This window comes from Homalodisca vitripennis, chromosome 6 (genome assembly GCF_021130785.1).
Source record: "Homalodisca vitripennis isolate AUS2020 chromosome 6, UT_GWSS_2.1, whole genome shotgun sequence".
NCBI classification, from domain to species: Eukaryota; Metazoa; Arthropoda; class Insecta; order Hemiptera; family Cicadellidae; genus Homalodisca; species Homalodisca vitripennis.
The window spans coordinates 5,136,491-5,159,739 of NC_060212.1; the positions used below are offsets into that span (position 1 = coordinate 5,136,491).

General features: G+C 35.5%; 1 protein-coding gene across 1 annotated transcript in view; it reads right to left on the reverse strand.

Moving 5' to 3' along the window:
- LOC124364088 (V-type proton ATPase subunit d) overlaps nucleotides 1-19,191 on the reverse strand; it is a 40,798-nt gene extending 21,607 nt beyond the window's left edge. The window contains exon 1 of the mRNA XM_046819272.1: nucleotides 18,982-19,191. Coding sequence (XP_046675228.1) covers nucleotides 18,982-19,105 — 124 coding nt within the window. The 5' untranslated portion in view covers nucleotides 19,106-19,191. The remainder of the gene's footprint in view (nucleotides 1-18,981) is intronic.
- Nucleotides 19,192-23,249: the final 4,058 nt, after the last annotated feature.

Genomic DNA, 23,249 nt, shown 5'->3' on the forward strand with positions numbered 1-23,249 from the left:
AAAAATAAAAAATTTAAATTTAAAAAAAACCATGTATATGATTTAACTTTAAATTGTAAGCAGTTAATTGAGCGTACCTTATATATAGACTTACCATTAACTAAATATCACAAAGCAATGTGAACAGTGTTTAACTTATGTAACAGTATTGTTATATAAGTATTTTGTTGACAAGAACCAGCAAGTTAGATACAAACAATAATATTCATCTGTAGATATAAAATACAGAAAAAGGCCAATGACTGTTCTAATAAAAATGTCAAGTGATTTTTTTTTCCATCATTTACTGTCATGAGGTAGTCCATAGCAAGGGCACATGGTACACCTTTAAATTGTGGCAAAATCCAGAAAAAGATATCTCTGGAATGTCACCGGAATCTAAAAGTTTGATTGATTAATAAATAATATATATTATCTTCCCTGAGCGACAGCTTGAATAAGAAAAAGTGGAATGTAAACTATTGATTTTTTAATATAAATTCTATTCTAATTCTAGTTTTCATATTAGGCCATACATTTTGATCACATTTATAATAATATAGTAAATCAATTCCTTCCATTTTGTGAATTACAAACTGACTTATAATGTGAGGAAGCTAATATATGGTGCATTAACCCTTTTTTGCTGCTAGGTGATTGCTAAAATTCCATGCTTTTCACTAGAGACATGTTCTAATACTGTCGGCACAGTTTGAGATTTTAAAATACTTTACGTGAAAAATTCATGTTGTTATTAATGATCACGTACTGTTAAGCATGAATTTACTTCTTCTTGTTTTTCTAAAGATCCTTAATATTACAAATGGTAAATATTTAAATATTGTACATATTATTACGGTAGTTTTGTTTGTATTATCCAGAGGTCACTATTTTTGGACAAGTTTTCCTTATTGGGGATCAAATTAAACTACTGTATTAAAAAGAACAGACTTTATTTAACAAATTTTGAAATTTACTAGCCATTATGACGAACGGTTACCATATTCTGTCCCCCAAAAGGAAGCGATTATGCACCACCACTATTCACCACTACTCCAGATTTCCTCATGAATTTTGCCAACAAAAAACTTTCCTCTTCAGTTTGAGGTAAATCCTAGAGGGGAAAATAAGTAACCACGATTAAATTATAAATTAATCAAGCACATGACAATGAATGAAAACAAAAACGTTTTAAAAAAATTAATTAATCGTTATTGACAGGATTTGTGCGTCTAGGCCTACTTGAAGGGTAGAGCGTCTAGGCATATTTGGAAACGATTTGGTGACAGGAAGTATGACTCTACGGGCATTTTTTTATGAAACAAGGAAAGTGCTAGTAACATATAATGGAGTTTATTTTGGTCCCCTATAAGGAAAACTCGTTCAAAAATAGTGGCCTCCAGATGATATCAAAGTACCCTTATTAGCTTAATAGAATCAGGTTCTCTTGAAGAAAAATTAAATATATTATAAAAACCACAAATAGTACACAAAAGGCTAAAGTTACTATACATACAATCATACAAAAACCGGGTCCGCTTATCGTATCCTACCCCAAAGCTATAAATCAAACATAATAAACCGTACCCATGATATATCACTAATATTTTAGCCCCCAACACTTACTGCACTGCACAATAGCCTTGACTGAACTAGGCTTAATAATTACAACATATCACATATAAAACCATGAAATTACTGACAAAAACGCTAAATACTGATTTTAAAATATCCATAATAAACTCGTTTACACATAATACAAGTATCTTGTGAAATAAATATCTTTTGTGACTAAATCTAAACACCAAAACAGACAGACACCTGCTTCAAAACGGCTAGACGAAGACAACCATTCTGGCAAGTTTATGATGGCACTGTGATACTGTTGCCAAAACAGCAAAACAAATTTAACCATTGAAATCAACAATTCTTTCTCTTTGAAATGGTATATAAATAGTGGTGGTAGTGATGACTTATGTGCGGTACTATACAAACTGCCAAAACAGATGCTTGTCAGATTGACATTACAATGTTGATTGCCACAACAAAATTGATTCAGATTGACAATATAAGTGTTGATTGCCAGTTCCAGTGTTAAATGCAACACCTTGCATAACTGTCCTTGGGTTTGATCATCCAGACAATTAAACACGGGCTGAGTACCGGCGCTGCTGCCCTTAAGTTCAGGACACTTGCTCGCCCGCTGCTGGAGTCTGGTCCCCATACCAACATGGACATATCAAACAGCTCCAGGCAGTGCAGAGACACTTTGTGCGATTTCTGGGATGCCGTTCTGGGATAAGATACTTTGACGTCTGAGTGGATGAGCTGTCGGCTGTGTATGGTCTTCGGAGTCTGGAGTGCAGACGAAGAGTTGCTGATATCTCCTTCCTGTCCAGGCTCATAAACTGCCAGATCAATTGCTCCAGTCTACTTGAAATGATCCAGTTCCGCATCCCCACAGGAACAAGGCAGCAGCATTTGTTCGAGCTGAGTCATGCCGCCAGGAACTACCTCCAACATAGCCCCATCCCACGATTGATGCGACTCGGCAACGACATTTGCTCTTCTGTGGATTTTTTCTCCACATCCCTTTGAGCCATCAAACGCATTGCTGCAGACTCCAGCCCAGACCTGCATTAGACATCTCTTCTAGTCATAATCATAGTCTTAATGCAATTTTTTTGTTTTTTTGTTATTAATCACATTCTTTATCGTTTTGTTATTCTATAGTGTTGTTATTTATTCGTTTGTTATTCATTGCTCTGTTATTTTTGCTTTGTTATGGTTATTTTTGAGTACATTGTTTTTGTTCTTTTCTGTTATCTTTGTTAACTGATTCGTAGTACTTTCTAGTCACCGTATTATTAGCATTTGTAGCAGAGTTGTCGGATATCTTCATTGAGTAAGTATTTAAGTATTCAATGTCAGATTTATTTGTAAGGCATTGCATTGACAGTTAAGCATCTTGTAGCATAGGTATTGTTATATCAAATTGTTTGTTTACTCGTTAAGTTTTTTGCTGCTTTTTTTCTTCTTAACATGTGCCATCAACTTGTTGTAAAGTGTAAATTGGTGTATTGCCGTTGGTAAATAAATAAATAAACTATGATTAATGTAGCCTACAGAACAAATTGATAATACATGTACTGCATGAAACCATTGTAACCTAATTATCACGCTTGTTGGTATCTGGTTAGTATTTAAATGACATTTTTCCGATCACCCATCTTAATTAAATAGTTATGTGATTTTTTTATTATTTATGATATTAAGTATTGTTTAAACTACAGTAGTTCTATTAATTTGAAACATGTGATTTTAGTTTAGTATTTTATATACCTTGATATTAATTGATAGTTCTGTTATTCAATACATAAAGTATCTATAATTGTAATAAGCGATATAAAAACCAGGTCCGCTTACCGTACTCTGCCCTATAGATCATTTAGTTATTGTTCAAATTAATTACTATTGGTTGATTATATCAATGGGTGTAACAATTAAATATCATTTGATATTTTTGATATAATAAAGCGGGTCCACTTATCGTACTCTATCCTGCCTGGGTAGACTTTAATAGCACACATCTCTACATTCATTATTCGGTATCAATTTACATTAACGTGACCATGGAAAGGTATGTTCATTTTTTTTCCTGAAAATTACAATTTTCCCTGAAAACAATATTGAAGAAAAAATTCGTCGGCAACGAAAATCAAAGGAGCTACGATTTTTTTAAATCCTCTGAAAACTCTGTTTTTGACAGTTTCCTATAACTCCGCGTCTGCTCAAACTCAGTATAGCCAGATTTTAAAAACCGATTATCATACCAACAACGAGAAATTATCGTACTTTCATATAAAATAATCGTACCAAACACATTTAATGAAAAAGTATGTTATGTTCGTATAATAAATTATGTTATAATTAACTTTTGGTTTGTTACTTGTATAAATTTGTCAAAAATCTTTCATGGTACGATAATAACTACCCATCGTGTATCTTACCAGCACATAAAATCAATGAAATTATCGTACCTTTACGATAATTATCGTACCTCTGGCAACACTATCCATATTTTACAGTTTTGTATTACTCCGACCCTTCTCAAATAAAGAAGGGACGCCATTTTGAACTACTGTTCCTCCACGTCTATTCTTAACCTCCTAGTTCAGTAGTGGTAATGGCAGACCTACGTGTTGGATGTTCGGTATCTCATGTGGAAGCAATTCGTAAAGACGAGTATACGTTAATCCTGTCAATGATGCCTGCCTGCTGCGCACTGCTTGCCCTTTTGGAAAAAAAATTAACTCGAGCTTGCAAAAGTCGAATCCCAGATCACGTGATGCCCCTGCTCCTTAACGCAATAATGTCCAAAAGGCATCAATATAATACAATAATATACTTTCCCCCCAGTTCATATGCACCTGTGATGGTAATACTTGGCTATAAATGCCCAACCCATGAAAAAAAGTCCATTTTCCATGGTCACGCTAATGTAAATAAATACCCATTATTCAATTACTAATCAAATGGTTCAATTGTTTTTATCCGAAGGAATAATTCAATATTACAATTATTGATTTCACTTATTAGTTATAGTAATTTTAATATAAACAATAAACAAGAAGTAACTAATATTTGTAAACTTTGAAAATAGTGATGAATATGAGGAAAATATGTGAGATATTTCTCACAAGTGACTGTAGCTTCAACATGTGGGTTTGGCTCCTGGTAACCCATGGGGAGAATTCTTTCCTCCATTTCACTAAAGTGGTTACTCAATGTCAAACTGGGCAAGTTGTAATACTGTAAGGTTTCTTTGATATCTAAATCCAGGCCTTATTTTGGTTTTGTTGTTTTGTAATGTTATTGTTAACTTTATGTTTTTAAAATTGTAATGTACGAGGTTCTTCTTGTTACAGTTATTTATAACTCTTATTGTATCTGATTTTTACATATCGAAGTTGGATAATATATCAAATTGTATGATAACAACAATCAAATAATGAATGCAGGCCGCTTATTAAAGTCCCCCCACCCACAGCCTTTTTAGAGGGTACATGGTTGGATGGTATAGACGATCGTTTAATGCTCCTCAAAGGATTATATTGTAAAGTGTGATCCTCTTTTTTCTATGCTAAGGGAAGGGCAAACATTCTCTCTTACCTACTTAATCAACACAGTTGAAGGGTAGGGTCCAATAAGCGGACCCGGTTTTTTATATCGAAATTGGCAAACGATATTACTTAATCATAACCATCGATATAATCAATCGATACTGATGAATTATTTTTAACAACTTAACCCAGTTAGAGCTGACGTCCTTCCAGAAGGATTGATGCAATGTTCTTTTTATGACCTTGTGGATTTTAGTACAAGTTAGCGCCACCGAAAGCAGCACTGTTTATTTGTCAAACATTAACCTAAAAAATTTGTTTAGCACATGGTTTTTCACTGGAGTCTTTTAAGTGGCCTTGTTCTCATGATATAAACATTCAGTTTTGAAAAAAATGGATGAAGAGGACGTTTGTTCGTGTGGATGGGTAAGTCCTATAAATTTATTAGTTCATATATAAATGTTATTACTTTATATATTGGTAGCTAAAAAGGGTATATTTATGAAACTAAAAATGTGTAAATGTTTTTCCTGAACATAAACCTAGATACTATTTCTCATGTTGTAAGAGATTCCTTCCAGAAGGACGTTAGCAAAATCTACATCAGAAACATATGGTTTACTTAGTTCGATTATTTACATAGTTCAGGTGAACAAATAATTAGATTTTTTTGTTGTGTGTGTGTTAAAATGTGTTGTTTGTTGTGTGAAATGTGTGCATGGTTGTGTGGGGGCGGTGGTGGGGGGTTTGTTTTGTGCATGTTCATATGCCAGTGTGATTTTTTTATTTGGCTTACCAATAAAATTATCATATTTGTTTATTTTTTAGGAGGTTTGTTCCCTTGCACCAACTATTAGACTTTATTGAAGGCAATGATGATGCGATACCAAAACACTGGAGTAGATATAACCTTACTACCACCAACAAATGCAACAGCTGATATGACGGATGAAGACTCTGGAGAGGAAGATAATGTTGAGATAGAACAATGTCCCTCCAAGCCAAGTGAATGCTCCTGCTTTGCTTGAAGTAGTAAACATACCTTTTGATGAGCAGAAATCAAATATTTGTGAAAATGAAAATACAGAGGAACTTTCAAAAAACTGTTTCTATAGAACAAAAGACTCACAAAAGGAAGAAACAGAGACCTTTTGCTTTCCACCCGAAGTACTCAGTTGAGTGAAAAGAAAAAAAAATCTTTTAATTGGAAAATTAATTCTGATTTAGAGACAATACTTGAGGATTGGCCACTAATGTTAACGGTTCCCAACATTGAAAAGACACCTTTAGAATATTTTGAGCTATTTTTTGATGAAGATGTCATAAACGATGATAGTGACATACACAATCAATATGCAGCTAAAAGGAACGTTTTGGGTGATTGCTCAAGAAAGTGAGATGAAATCATTTCTTTGTGTTTTGCTACTAAGTGGCTATAATACTGTGTCCAGAAGAGAGATGTACTGGGAGCAGTCATCGGATTGTCATAATCCCTTGTAGTAGAAGCTCTCTCACGTGACAGGTTCAGATTTATAATGCAAAACTTGCATGTATGCAACAACGATGAGTTAGATCATAAAGACCGATTTGCTAAGATAAGACCACTACTGGTAAAAAATAAATTCAAAGATGCAAAAGTTTTATGCCACATCACCAAAACCACTCGATTGATGAAAGCATGGTTCCATATTTTGGCAGACATGGGACGAAGCAATTTATTAGAGGGAAACCTATTTCGTTATGGTTTTAAATTTTGGTGTGGAGGGCCTAGCAATGGATATTTAGTGTGGTTGGAACCTTATCAAGGTTCAGGAACTTTACCACCGCAATATGCCAACTATGGTCTTGGTTATGGCGTTGTCATGACGTACGCCGATACACTAGAAAAAATGCCATATACCTTTTATTTTGATAATTTTTTCACATCATTTCAATTGCTGAGTGATCTAAAACAAAGAGGAATCAATGCAACAGGTACCATAAGAAGCAACAGATTTGGTAAAGGATGTCCCATCTCAGAATCAAAAACTGTGAAGAAGAAACCCAGAGGATCTATGGAGTATGCTAGTGACCACGACAGTGGGCTTTTGTTAGTTTCTTGGAATGACAATAGTGTCGTTAACATTGCAACCAATTGTGACACTGTACACCCTTTGCGCCACGTGCAAAGATATTCACAAGAGAGGAAAGAAAAGATTTCAGTTCCACAACCAAAAACTGATCCATAACTACAATTACATCAATGGGCGGTATAGACAGAGCGGATCAGAATATATCACTGTTACCGAGTTTCCATTCGAGGTAAGAAGTGGTACTTTCCTCTCATTGCCCATCTCTTGGATGTTTCCGTACAAAATGCATGGCAGCATACACAGGCAAGATGGCGGAAAAACTCGACCAACTTGCATTTAGAAGAAGAATAGTGTTGGCAGTGTTGGAGGGAAACAAACGAGTTGTTTCTGGAAGGGGACGTCCATCTACCTCTTCTAAAAAATTGACTCCAGGTGAGATTACCATACCAAAGATTTTCTGTCTAAATTACTTATTTTCCTTTGTTACGTTATTTTTTTAAGCCTAAGTACATAAAACTGTTTGTTTTCTTTTGCAGATATGACAGGATTGACCATATTGTATCTGACATAGAGAATGACCCACGCACAGGAAAAAAAGAAAACAGTTGCATTGCCGTTTATGCCACAAAAAAGGCAACTACAAAGTGCATGAAATGCGAAGTTCCACTCCATGTGACATGCTTTTTGCACTATCATACGAAATAAATGTTCTTTTTACAAGTGTGTCTTTTTTTAAAGCTTGTAAAAACAAAGTGCTAATTTAAAAATCATATTGTATTTTTTAGTTGTGAATGTTACTTGTATTCGGCTGACATCCTTCCAGAAGGAAGGCTATTTTTAAGAAATATAGAGTTTCGAAAAAAGGTAAAAACTTAATATCCTGTTTACTTATACCCTAAATAACTAAACTAAAATAACCAGATTTAGTTTCATTTGAAATAAAAAAATAATTCAGCCATATCTGGGTTAAATAATCTATATGAACAGCTGTAAACACTTTCAAATAATACAATTAAGGTAATATTTTAAATTTCACGTAACATTGTGTATTAAAATGGTCGTCAATCTTAGGAAGCTTCACGAAATTGCTTTAAAAGACGATAAAATATGTTTTTTATGGCTTCAGGATGTTGGGTTAGTACCTAAGAATCCATTATGTGATATTTGTGGAAAGGTAACAAATGTAACTGTCAGAGGAGCTAACATGGTCGTCTTCAGATGCAAAAAAAGAAGGTAATGGTGGACACAACTTTAGTAAAAACGTTTTCGTTCTGTTTCATTTAGTTAAAGTTATGAGTTTCCCTGATTTTGGTTATGTTCATTTATTATTTGTTATCATTAAATTCACATTTTAATTTAAACATATGATTGCTATTACTTTTATATCGATTGATAGTCACCGACGTGAAACTGGCCATAGATTCCATCCATAAAAAGAACGAGTACCGGGAACTAGTTCCTAAATGAATCCTAACCTAGTTCATCAACTCAAACCATACAAAATATATATTTAATTAATAACGTGATGATAAGTACTACAAATAAAGATTTTAAATGAACAAACAGTACTTTTATGATAATAATCCCCTTTTATAGCCGCAATTTTCAAGACTATACTCAATTAAAAGGCAAGTTTTGAGAAACCCTATAAAAGGGCCCATACCTTAAAAACGTACGAACCAATTTTGATAAAACTTTCTACACACACTCACTACATGGTCTACTATACTAAAAAACAAGCCTCATTCTTAGGCCACGCCTATTTCCGGAGCTACATCGATTTTACAGGCCAAGTGCTGACAAAAACCAATCTATGGACAACCATATCTCAAAAATGTACGAGCCAATTTTGATAAAACTTTCTGTACACATTCACTACTTGGTCTAGTATACTAAAATATAAGCCTCATTCTTAGGCCACGCCTATTTCCGGAGCTACATCGATTTTACAGGCCAAGTGCTGACAAAAACCAATCTATGGACGGCCATATCTCAAAGATGTACGAGCCAATTTTGATAAAACTTTCTGTACACATTCACTACATGGTCTAGTATACTAAAATACAAGCCTCATTCTTAGGCCACGCCTATTTCCGGAGCCACATCGATTTTACAGGCCAAGTGCTGACAAAAACCAATCTATGGACGGCCATATCTCAAAAATGTACGAGCCAATTTTGATAAAACTTTCTGTACACATTCACTACTTGGTCTAGTATACTAAAATATAAGCCTCATTCTTAGGCCACGCCTATTTCCGGAGCTACATCGATTTTACAGGCCAAGTGCTGACAAAAACCAATCTATGGACGGCCATATCTCAAAAATGTACGAGCCAATTTTGATAAAACTTTCTGTACACATTCACTACATGGTCTAGTATACTAAAATACAAGCCTCATTCTTAGGCCACGCCTATTTCCGGAGCCTCAATAACTTTATAGGCCAAGTGCTGACAAAAACCAATCTATGGACGGCCATATCTCAAAAATGTACGAGCCAATTTTGATAAAACTTTCAGTACACATTCACTACATGGTCTAGTATACTAAAATACAAGCCTCATTCTTAGGCCACGCCTATTTCCGGAGCCTCAATAACTTTATAGGCCAAGTGCTGACAAAAACCAATCTATGGACGGCCATATCTCAAAAATGTACGAGCCAATTTTGATAAAACTTTCAGTACACATTCACTACATGGTCTAGTATACTAAAATACAAGCCTCATTCTTAGGCCACGCCTATTTCCGGAGCCTCAATAACTTTATAGGCCAAGTGCTGACAAAAACCAATCTATGGACGGCCATATCTCAAAAATGTACGAGCCAATTTTGATAAAACTTTCTGTACACATTCACTACATGGTCTAGTATACTAAAATATAAGCCTCATTCTTAGGCCACGCCTATTTCCGGAGCTACATCGATTTTACAGGCCAAGTGCTGACAAAAACCAATCTATGGACGGCCATATCTCAAAAATGTACAAGCCAATTTTGATAAAACTTTCAGTACACATTTACTACATGGTCTAGTATACTAAAATATAAGCCTCATTCTTAGGCCACGCCTATTTTCGGAGCTACATCGATTTTACAGGCCAAGTGCTGACAAAAACCAATCTATGGACGGCCATATCTCAAAGATGTACGAGCCAATTTTGATAAAACTTTCTGTACACATTCACTACATGGTCTAGTATACTAAAATATAAGCCTCATTCTTAGGCCACGCCTATTTCCGGAGCCACATCGATTTTACAGGCCAAGTGCTGACAAAAAACCAATCTATGGACGGCCATATCTCAAAAATGTACGAGCCAATTTTGATAAAACTTTCTGTACACATTCACTACTTGGTCTAGTATACTAAAATATAAGCCTCATTCTTAGGCCACGCCTATTTCCGGAGCTACATCGATTTTACAGGCCAAGTGCTGACAAAAACCAATCTATGGACGGCCATATCTCAAAAATGTACGAGCCAATTTTGATAAAACTTTCTGTACACATTCACTACATGGTCTAGTATACTAAAATACAAGCCTCATTCTTAGGCCACGCCTATTTCCGGAGCCTCAATAACTTTATAGGCCAAGTGCTGACAAAAACCAATCTATGGACGGCCATATCTCAAAAATGTACGAGCCAATTTTGATAAAACTTTCAGTACACATTCACTACATGGTCTAGTATACTAAAATACAAGCCTCATTCTTAGGCCACGCCTATTTCCGGAGCCTCAATAACTTTATAGGCCAAGTGCTGACAAAAACCAATCTATGGACGGCCATATCTCAAAAATGTACGAGCCAATTTTGATAAAACTTTCTGTACACATTCACTACATGGTCTAGTATACTAAAATATAAGCCTCATTCTTAGGCCACGCCTATTTCCGGAGCTACATCGATTTTACAGGCCAAGTGCTGACAAAAACCAATCTATGGACGGCCATATCTCAAAAATGTACGAGCCAATTTTGATAAAACTTTCAGTACACATTTACTACATGGTCTAGTATACTAAAATATAAGCCTCATTCTTAGGCCACGCCTATTTTCGGAGCTACATCGATTTTACAGGCCAAGTGCTGACAAAAACCAATCTATGGACGGCCATATCTCAAAGATGTACGAGCCAATTTTGATAAAACTTTCTGTACACATTCACTACATGGTCTAGTATACTAAAATATAAGCCTCATTCTTAGGCCACGCCTATTTACGGAGCCACATCGATTTTACAGGCCAAGTGCTGACAAAAACCAATCTATGGACGGCCATATCTCAAAAATGTACGAGCCAATTTTGATAAAACTTTCTGTACACATTCACTACTTGGTCTAGTATACTAAAATATAAGCCTCATTCTTAGGCCACGCCTATTTCCGGAGCTACATCGATTTTACAGGCCAAGTGCTGACAAAAACCAATCTATGGACGGCCATATCTCAAAAATGTACGAGCCAATTTTGATAAAACTTTCAGTACACATTCACTACATGGTCTAGTATACTAAAATACAAGCCTCATTCTTAGGCCACGCCTATTTCCGGAGCCACATCGATTTTACAGGCCAAGTGCTGACAAAAACCAATCTATGGACGGCCATATCTCAAAAATGTACGAGCCAATTTTGATAAAACTTTCTGTACACATTCACTACTTGGTCTAGTATACTAAAATATAAGCCTCATTCTTAGGCCACGCCTATTTCCGGAGCTACATCGATTTTACAGGCCAAGTGCTGACAAAAACCAATCTATGGACGGCCATATCTCAAAAATGTACGAGCCAATTTTGATAAAACTTTCAGTACACATTCACTACATGGTCTAGTATACTAAAATACAAGCCTCATTCTTAGGCCACGCCTATTTCCGGAGCCTCAATAACTTTATAGGCCAAGTGCTGACAAAAACCAATCTATGGACGGCCATATCTCAAAAATGTACGAGCCAATTTTGATAAAACTTTCTGTACACATTCACTACTTGGTCTAGTATACTAAAATATAAGCCTCATTCTTAGGCCACGCCTATTTCCGGAGCTACATCGATTTTACAGGCCAAGTGCTGACAAAAACCAATCTATGGACGGCCATATCTCAAAAATGTACGAGCCAATTTTGATAAAACTTTCAGTACACATTCACTACATGGTCTAGTATACTAAAATACAAGCCTCATTCTTAGGCCACGCCTATTTCCGGAGCCTCAATAACTTTATAGGCCAAGTGCTGACAAAAACCAATCTATGGACGGCCATATCTCAAAAATGTACGAGCCAATTTTGATAAAACTTTCTGTACACATTCACTACATGGTCTAGTATACTAAAATATAAGCCTCATTCTTAGGCCACACCTATTTCCGGAGCTACATCGATTTTACAGGCCAAGTGCTGACAAAAACCAATCTATGGACAACCATATCTCAAAAATATACGAGCCAATTTTGATCAAACTTTCTGTACCCATTCACTACATGGTCTAGTATACTAAAATATAAGCCTCATTCTTAGGCCACGCCTATTTCCGGAGCTACATCGATTTTACAGGCCAAGTGCTGACAAAAACCAATCTATGGACGGCCATATCTCAAAAATGTACGAGCCAATTTTGATAAAACTTTCTGTACACATTCACTACATGGTCTAGTATACTAAAATACAAGCCTCATTCTTAGGCCACGCCTATTTCCGGAGCCTCAATAACTTTATAGGCCAAGTGCTGACAAAAACCAATCTATGGACGGCCATATCTCAAAAATGTACGAGCCAATTTTGATAAAACTTTCAGTACACATTCACTACATGGTCTAGTATACTAAAATACAAGCCTCATTCTTAGGCCACGCCTATTTCCGGAGCCACAATAACTTTATAGGCCAAGTGCTGACAAAAACCATGGACGGCCATATCTCAAAAATGTACGAGCCAATTTTGATAAAACTTTCTGTACACATTCACTACATGGTCTAGTATACTAAAATATAAGCTTCATTCTTAGGCCACGCCTATTTCCGGAGCTACATCGTTTTTACAGGCCAAGTGCTGACAAAAACCAATCTATGGACAGCCATATCTCAAAAACGTACGAGCCAATTTTGATAAAACTTTCTGTACACATTCACTACATGGTCTAGTATACTAAAATATAAGCCTCATTCTTAGGCCACGCCTATTTCCGGAGCTACATCGATTTTACAGGCCAAGTGCTGACAAAATCCAATCTATTGACGGCCATATCTCAAAAATGTACGAGCCAATTTTGATAAAACTTTCTGTACACATTCACTACATGGTCTAGTATACTAAAATATAAGCCTCATTCTTAGGCCACGCCTATTTCCGGAGCTACATCGATTTTACAGGCCAAGTGCTGACAAAAACCAATCTATGGACGGCCATATCTCAAAACTGTACGAGCCAATTTTGATAAAACTTTCAGTACACATTCACTACATGGTCTAGTATACTAAAATACAAGCCTCATTCTTAGGCCACGCCTATTTCCGGAGCCTCAATAACTTTATAGGCCAAGTGCTGACAAAAACCAATCTATGGACGGCCATATCTCAAAAATGTACGAGCCAATTTTGATAAAACTTTCTGTACACATTCACTACATGGTCTAGTATACTAAAATACAAGCCTCATTCTTAGGCCACGCCTATTTCCGGAGCCTCAATAACTTTATAGGCCAAGTGCTGACAAAAACCAATCTATGGACGGCCATATCTCAAAAATGTACGAGCCAATTTTGATAAAACTTTCTGTACACATTCACTACATGGTCTAGTATACTAATATACAAGCCTCATTCTTAGGCCACGCCTATTTCCGGAGCCTCAATAACTTTATAGGCCAAGTGCTGAGAAAAACCAATTTATGGACGGCCATATCTCAAAAATGTACGAGCCAATTTTTGTAAAATCGAGCTACACAAATGTAAAATCGATGTAGCTCCGAAAATAGGCGTGGCCTAAGAATGAGGCTTATATTTTAGTATACTAGACCATGTAGTGAATGTGTACAGAAAGTTTTATCAAAATTGGCTCGTACATTTTTGAGATATGGCCGTCCATAGATTGGATTTTGTCAGCACTTGGCCTGTAAAATCGATGTAGCTCCGGAAATAGGCGTGGCCTAAGAATGAGGCTTATATTTTAGTATACTAGACCATGTAGTGAATGTGTACAGAAAGTTTTATCAAAATTGGCTCGTACATTTTTGAGATATGGCTGTCCATAGATTGGTTTTTGTCAGCACTTGGCCTATAAAGTTATTGTGGCTCCGGAAATAGGCGTGGCCTAAGAATGAGGCTTGTATTTTAGTATACTAGACCATGTAGTGAATGTGTACAGAAAGTTTTATCAAAATTGGCTCGTACGTTTTTGAGATATGGCTGTCCATAGATTGGTTTTTGTCAGCACTTGGCCTGTAAAAACGATGTAGCTCCGGAAATAGGCGTGGCCTAAGAATGAAGCTTATATTTTAGTATACTAGACCATGTAGTGAATGTGTACAGAAAGTTTTATCAAAATTGGCTCGTACATTTTTGAGATATGGCCGTCCATGGTTTTTGTCAGCACTTGGCCTATAAAGTTATTGTGGCTCCGGAAATAGGCGTGGCCTAAGAATGAGGCTTGTATTTTAGTATACTAGACCATGTAGTGAATGTGTACAGAAAGTTTTATCAAAATTGGCTCGTACATTTTTGAGATATGGCCGTCCATAGATTGGTTTTTGTCAGCATTTGGCCTGTAAAATCGATGTAGCTCCGGAAATAGGCGTGGCCTAAGAATGAGGCTTGTATTTTAGTATACTAGACCATGTAGTGAATGTGTACAGAAAGTTTTATCAAAATTTGCTCGTACGTTTTTGAGATATGGCTGTCCATAGATTGGTTTTTGTCAGCACTTGGCCTGTAAAATCGATGTAGCTCCGGAAATAGGCGTGGCCTAAGAATGAGGCTTGTATTTTAGTATACTAGACCATGTAGTGAATGTGTACTGAAAGTTTTATCAAAATTGGCTCGTACGTTTTTGAGATATGGCTGTCCATAGATTGGTTTTTGTCAGCACTTGGCCTGTAAAATCGATGTAGCTCCGGAAATAGGCGTGGCCTAAGAATGAGGCTTGTATTTTAGTATACTAGACCATGTAGTGAATGTGTACTGAAAGTTTTATCAAAATTGGCTCGTACAGTTTTGAGATATGGCCGTCCATAGATTGGTTTTTGTCAGCACTTGGCCTGTAAAATCGATGTAGCTCCGGAAATAGGCGTGGCCTAAGAATGAGGCTTATATTTTAGTATACTAGACCATGTAGTGAATGTGTACAGAAAGTTTTATCAAAATTGGCTCGTACATTTTTGAGATATGGCCGTCCATAGATTGGATTTTGTCAGCACTTGGCCTGTAAAATCGATGTAGCTCCGGAAATAGGCGTGGCCTAAGAATGAGGCTTATATTTTAGTATACTAGGCCATGTAGTGAATGTGTACAGAAAGTTTTATCAAAATTGGCTCGTACATTTTTGAGATATGGCTGTCCATAGATTGGTTTTTGTCAGCACTTGGCCTATAAAGTTATTGTGGCTCCGGAAATAGGCGTGGCCTAAGAATGAGGCTTGTATTTTAGTATACTAGACCATGTAGTGAATGTGTACAGAAAGTTTTATCAAAATTGGCTCGTACGTTTTTGAGATATGGCTGTCCATAGATTGGTTTTTGTCAGCACTTGGCCTGTAAAAACGATGTAGCTCCGGAAATAGGCGTGGCCTAAGAATGAAGCTTATATTTTAGTATACTAGACCATGTAGTGAATGTGTACAGAAAGTTTTATCAAAATTGGCTCGTACATTTTTGAGATATGGCCGTCCATGGTTTTTGTCAGCACTTGGCCTATAAAGTTATTGTGGCTCCGGAAATAGGCGTGGCCTAAGAATGAGGCTTGTATTTTAGTATACTAGACCATGTAGTGAATGTGTACAGAAAGTTTTATCAAAATTGGCTCGTACATTTTTGAGATATGGCCGTCCATAGATTGGTTTTTGTCAGCATTTGGCCTGTAAAATCGATGTAGCTCCGGAAATAGGCGTGGCCTAAGAATGAGGCTTGTATTTTAGTATACTAGACCATGTAGTGAATGTGTACAGAAAGTTTTATCAAAATTGGCTCGTACGTTTTTGAGATATGGCTGTCCATAGATTGGTTTTTGTCAGCACTTGGCCTATAAAGTTATTGAGGCTCCGGAAATAGGCGTGGCCTAAGAATGAGGCTTGTATTTTAGTATACTAGACCATGTAGTGAATGTGTACTGAAAGTTTTATCAAAATTGGCTCGTACATTTTTGAGATATGGCCGTCCATAGATTGGTTTTTGTCAGCACTTGGCCTGTAAAATCGATGTAGCTCCGGAAATAGGCGTGGCCTAAGAATGAGGCTTGTATTTTAGTATACTAGACCATGTAGTGAATGTGTACAGAAAGTTTTATCAAAATTGGCTCGTACATTTTTGAGATATGGCCGTCCATAAATTGGTTTTTGTCAGCACTTGGCCTATAAAGTTATTGAGGCTCCGGAAATAGGCGTGGCCTAAGAATGAGGCTTGTATTTTAGTATACTAGACCATGTAGTGAATGTGTACAGAAAGTTTTATCAAAATTGGCTCGTACATTTTTGAGATATGGCTGTCCATAGATTGGTTTTTGTCAGCACTTGGCCTATAAAGTTATTGTGGCTCCGGAAATAGGCGTGGCCTAAGAATGAGGCTTGTATTTTAGTATACTAGACCATGTAGTGAATGTATACAGAAAGTTTTATCAAAATTGGCTCGTACATTTTTGAGATATGGCTGTCTATAGATTGGTTTTTGTCAGCACTTGGTCTATAAAGTTATTGTGGCTCCGGAAATAGGCGTGGCCTAAGAATGAGGCTTGTATTTTAGTATACTAGACCATGTAGTGAATGTGTACTGAAAGTTTGATCAAAATTGGCTCGTACATTTTTGAGATATGGCCGTCCATAGATTGGTTTTTGTCAGCACTTGGCCTGTAAAATCGATGTAGCTCCGAAAATAGGCGTGGCCTAAGAATGAAGCTTATATTTTAGTATACTAGACCATGTAGTGAATGTGTACAGAAAGTTTTATCAAAATTGGCTCGTACATTTTTGAGATATGGCCGTCCATGGTTTTTGTCAGCACTTGGCCTATAAAGTTATTGTAGCTCCGGAAATAGGCGTGGCCTAAGAATGAGGCTTGTATTTTAGTATACTAGACCATGTAGTGAATGTGTACAGAAAGTTTTATCAAAATTGGCTCGTACGTTTTTGAGATATGGCTGTCCATAGATTGGTTTTTGTCAGCACTTGGCCTGTAAAATCGATGTAGCTCCGAAAATAGGCGTGGCCTAAGAATGAGGCTTGTATTTTAGTATACTAGACCATGTAGTGAATGTGTACAGAAAGTTTTATCAAAATTGGCTCGTACGTTTTTGAGATATGGCTGTCCATAGATTGGTTTTTGTCAGCACTTGGCCTGTAAAATCGATGTGGCTCCGGAAATAGGCGTGGCCAGAATGAGGCTTATATTTTAGTATACTAGACCATGTAGTGAATGTGTACTGAAAGTTTTATCAAAATTGGCTCGTACATTTTTGAGATATGGCTGTCCATAGATTGGTTTTTGTCAGCACTTGGCCTATAAAGTTATTGTGGCTCCGGAAATAGGCGTGGCCTAAGAATGAGGCTTGTATTTTAGTATACTAGACCATGTAGTGAATGTGTACAGAAAGTTTTATCAAAATTGGCTCGTACGTTTTTGAGATATGGCTGTCCATAGATTGGTTTTTGTCAGCACTTGGCCTGTAAAATCGATGTGGCTCCGGAAATAGGCGTGGCCCAAGAATGAGGCTTGTATTTTAGTATACTAGACCATGTAGTGAATGTGTACAGAAAGTTTTATCAAAATTGGCTCGTACGTTTTTGAGATATGGCCGTCCATAGATTGGTATTTGTCCAAAAATAGAAGAGGTCTAAAATGAGGGTAGTAATATAATACAGTAGACCATGTATTCAAAGTAATGTATTAAGTATAATCTATAGATATTTTTGTATTTGTTCTTTTTTTAAATTATAAAATTTAATTTTAATAATATAATTTAATCCTGAAGTGATTGAACTGGTTCAGGAACTAGGTTAGTTGTAGTTCAGGAACTAGGTCAGGAGTAGTTCATGAACCAGGTTAGGATTCAAGTCAGCGGATTAGTTCTTTTTATGGATGGAATCTATGGCCAGTTTCACACTGCTTGATAGTCTATGATTCGATATGCGAATATTAGGTATCGATGATTATATTCTTCGATATAAAAAACCGGGTCCGCTTATTGGACCCTACCCCAGTTGAACTAGTAAAAATGGCATATCATAGCCTACTGCAATAAGGCTTAGGCTATATTCACTTTTACAATAACTAACTGATTTAATGTACAGTATTAGTGCTACAGTTTCAAGATTCTAGGATTAATGTTATGCTAATTATGGTGGCTGATTTATAAAAGAGAAATCATTCATCTAATAGACCTGAGAGTTACAAGCCTACCCTATCTTACCAATGTAGATCACACTTGATTAAAAAAATGTATCTACTTATAAGCAATAAAAGTTGCTACAAAAATACTTTGTATATACTCTTAATCTAGTTTAAAACCAACCTAAATACACTTATTAAAAATATCATTTCTAGTGAAAATATTTTTTATAAAATTATAAGCTTTGCAAGGTTATTGGTAAAGAAACCTACCTTCAAGAGTTTCACATTGCACCAGATTTAAATAATCAGCCTGTTTGAGAATCCCACACTTAAATCCTCGGCAGAGACCTTCCAAATATCCACCATCAATATTAAACATACATCCTTGCATCATTTTTGAAGATTTTAAATTACAAATTCAGAGATAATCTTTTGACACTACAAGAATCGCTGGACTCACCCACTTCGATCATATGATTATGACGTCACGTGCTTCTGTTCACATGCCCACTTGAGCACTTCTTTCAAAATCAAACTGTGGTACTATTATAAAAGCAGTATATAAACAAACTTATAGGGAGAAAATACCACGTTAAGATATAAAGCTTTTTATGCCTCAGTGGTCTATAAAATGATAATATCATCTAGAAAGATGAATATTCTAATTTAGTTTAAATAAAATGTTATCTTAAGTCCAAAAATATCATATGAATATTACCATTGATTGTGAATCCCTCAGAAGGATTCATAATGAAAGGTATAATTAACTTTCCGAAATAGAATGTTAACTTTTAAGCCCCAGACTACGATGGTAGAATAGAGAATCACTTTTACTGTACAGTAAATTTGGATCTAAAGTGTTCGAACTCGATCATTATGTAACCTAATTTCTAAGTGTGCCCTTCTGTGCCCCAGTATGACGATTTTGTAAGAGAATTACTCGAATAGCATATAAGAGATGCATCAATTGTAACTGTAAGTTTAAATTCTTCATCTGATGAGAAAATTACATACTCAATAAAAGTTGAAAGCTTAAACGGCTAAGCTATTAAGTAACATGTTATTATTTGTGAGATTGTAGAGTTTCTCTGAAAACCGTATAATAAAACTTACACGCTAATAAAACTATCATTCCCATTGCTATTATAAGAGATGATTCATTATATAGAATTTGAATTTTTTTTAATTACATCCTGTTTTAGGAGCCGTGAAATCCAACTCATTAAATTTTGAATTCAATGTGGTATGACACCTGATTTGTATTGCATTCGGTTTAATACTAAATATAAGAAGTTATGTTACAATTTCTTACTGATTCAACCCTCGCCTGAATTAGCACTCTGATAATGAGAGTATCTCTTTTACCTCTGAACCTTGTCTTAACATTCGGATGTAAACCATGAATACCGTGGCCGGAGATTACATAAAACTACAGATCAGACAAAATGTTTAACTGTACTTCAGTGTAAAATGGTCTTCTACATTTACAACGCCATTAACCGAGGAACTTACCATGGTATGAAGTTGATACCATGGTCACAATAAGTAAACTTTCAGATATATGAACACATAGTCTTACAGCAATTTTCTCAGATATGAAATTTGTTGAACTTTGAGTGTCCACATGTGAATTAACAAAGTTATTTAAGAATATTGGAACTATGATTTGAGCTTGAGCAAAAGCTTCATCTGGAGTTAATTTTGTAGTTATTAGAAGTCTTCGTCGAATGTTTGAATTTAGTAAACCAGTAATAAAACAGTCTCTCATCCTATAATTTGTATTTATCTCTTCTGTTACTGCCTCAAAGTTACACTCTTTACTAGCCTGCTTCAAAACTTCTGAATGCTGATTAACTAACACTGTCACAACAGCTTGCTGTCTCTGAGTTCCAAATTGTGCCGTGTAAACACTGGATTGTCTCGTTTTGTTAACGTTTCTTTTAGTTTATGTATGGCAAGATTGTGTCTGCTTCTGTGAAAAGTTCAGGTGACACATGGTTAACGATGTTTCATATAGTTATATGTTTTCAACATCGGTTACTTGATAACTTACGATCCTCATTCCTCATGATATAATTTTGAAATTGTTTGTATCAGTGATTGGTCTCTTGAGTTACAGTTGTTGCACTGGATCCATCCAGTTACAACCTGGAAGTACCTGTTACATCTGAAGTAGACTTTGCGTGGTGTGGGGTCTTACACAGGAGAAATTAGACACTTGCTGTGAACTGACCAGCAGGCAGAGCTGTGCCCCCATAATGGTGACAAGTGCTAGACTAGTGCACGTTAGTTTTGGTTACAATACATAAGGTATTTTGAGGGTCAGATATTAGCGTTCTCAGGATAAGAAAACGACAATAATTTATTGAAAATAAAAAAATTAGCTACGTGATTGCAACGCATATGACCAACATAAAATTAAATAGTGTTATTACAGAAATTTATCGAATCGCAGAGAATAAAATGATGTAATCGTTTATGGATAAAACTGTTACATCTTTACTGTTGCTAATGCCCCTAGTGTTGCTTTTCACTTAGACATTACTTCAGGGTTTTAAATAAGTTACAGTTACTATTGTACATTAAGACCAGTAGTAAAGTTGTACCCCTTCCTACACTGAACCGAAGAGCTCAGAATTTCAAACCTCATCTTTACGACACTAATTTTGATTTAGTAAATAGTAGCAGTTACTCGCGGCTTCACATGCAATTTAGTAGGCTTTAGGAGCACTTATGGTTAGTATGAAATATATTTTCGACGACAATGTTGAGTTTGCAAATATATGTTGACAAAAAATATACCAAAAAGTGTCTATTTATGGCCATTATAATTATAAAACTATACTTTAGTTTTTTTTTTAACTCAGTCGATTTTCCTTGTTTCTCCAATATAGAAAATAAATATATACGTACACATGCCTGGGAAGACTACTTCTGTCAAATAAAACAACCAATATTTGTTTATAACAGTCATTCAATTTACATTACAGTACTTACCAAGCACTACATACTTAATATTTGCTAAAACGTAAAATTACAAGCATCTTTTACTAAAACGTTTAGTAGCTCAACAGCGAATGCAGATAAGGTTGAAATAGAAAGTGTTATTACCAACCTTACTGTACGCTTTCAAGACAATAAAAGTAAAAATAAATAAATTGGAAATAGTGGTCAAATTAATTAAACATATGGTTGTGCTGTCATAAAACGATGTTTACATAGAAAAGTTGGTTTTATTTAATAGACTCCTTTAATTAATAGGAGTAATATTTTTTTACTGTGGTGCATCTTTTGAGACCAATTGGTGTTTTCGCAACTCTTGAGACCAATGGGTCATAGCCTGAAGGGGTTTCCGAAATAAGAATAGGCATATATGGTAATCAGGGACCCTAAGAATGTTCGTATAAAACATACCGTACACGAACACACAGACATACATCGTTAGATTTTGTATATGACAGCATAGATTTTGTTTTTGCAGTGTTACATCGTTGCTACTTGGATCTTCGTTCTTCACATATTGAGACGACGAGAAAGCATTTTATAGTACTTTTCTGATAAAAAACCACGTGTGTTTTTAAACTGTCCACATTATTCATTTAGACATTTTTAAATCGGTATAGACGTTGGTACATTCAATGATAAACCTAAGAACTTTATATCATAAATTTATTGTTATTAAATTGTTCATTATATTTATCAAGGTAAGATTTTTTTACATTTTTGTACTAGATATAATCTACTTTTATTATCTACTATATATGATATAAATGATACAGTTTTTATAGTAGTAATAAATTGTGTTATATAATCTCTATCAGAGAAAAAAAAAAACAAAATCGCCCCCCACAGACCATATGAAAACAAAACGCATCTGTTGCGTCCGCTCTTCTGCTTAGAAAAGACCTCATTGGATTGGATACTATTTCCCGGTTGCCGGCTTGTGTGGTTATTTCGGTACAACTTAGAATTTGTTTATAGTTTTCTTTTAATTAAAGCTAAGCAAAGGGTAGAATGTCTTCTAAACCTGCATATAAAGTTGGTAAGAATTTATGAGTATAATTGTAAATTAGTTTGTATTGTAGTTTTTTTATTATGTTTAAGGTTAGTAAAAACCCATGCTTCCCATTTTGAACCCGGCTGCTAAAGAAAGTAGGATAACAATAATTTTCTGAAGAGTTAAAAGCAAATTATTTTAGTAATTTAACTATAAATATCCCATTGGAAAATGCAGTATCTCATAAAATAGGCGAATTTCCTTATAAGCCCCATATAGGTTGATTTTATATTTTTAGTACTGGAGTAGGTTGCTATATTCCAAATGTTTTGCTCAATTTACAGGAAAGATTTAGTAGTTAAATTTTCAATAGCAACATTAATTTCTACTTACAGAAATTGGGAACATCTGATGAGGTTATAGGACACACCCAATCTTATATAAGACATGTAAAAATGCATATTAATCTAATTACTGGATAACATGAGAATTTACATTGCTTGCTAAATTGTGTATTGGAAATTATCCCCCCCCCCCCCCA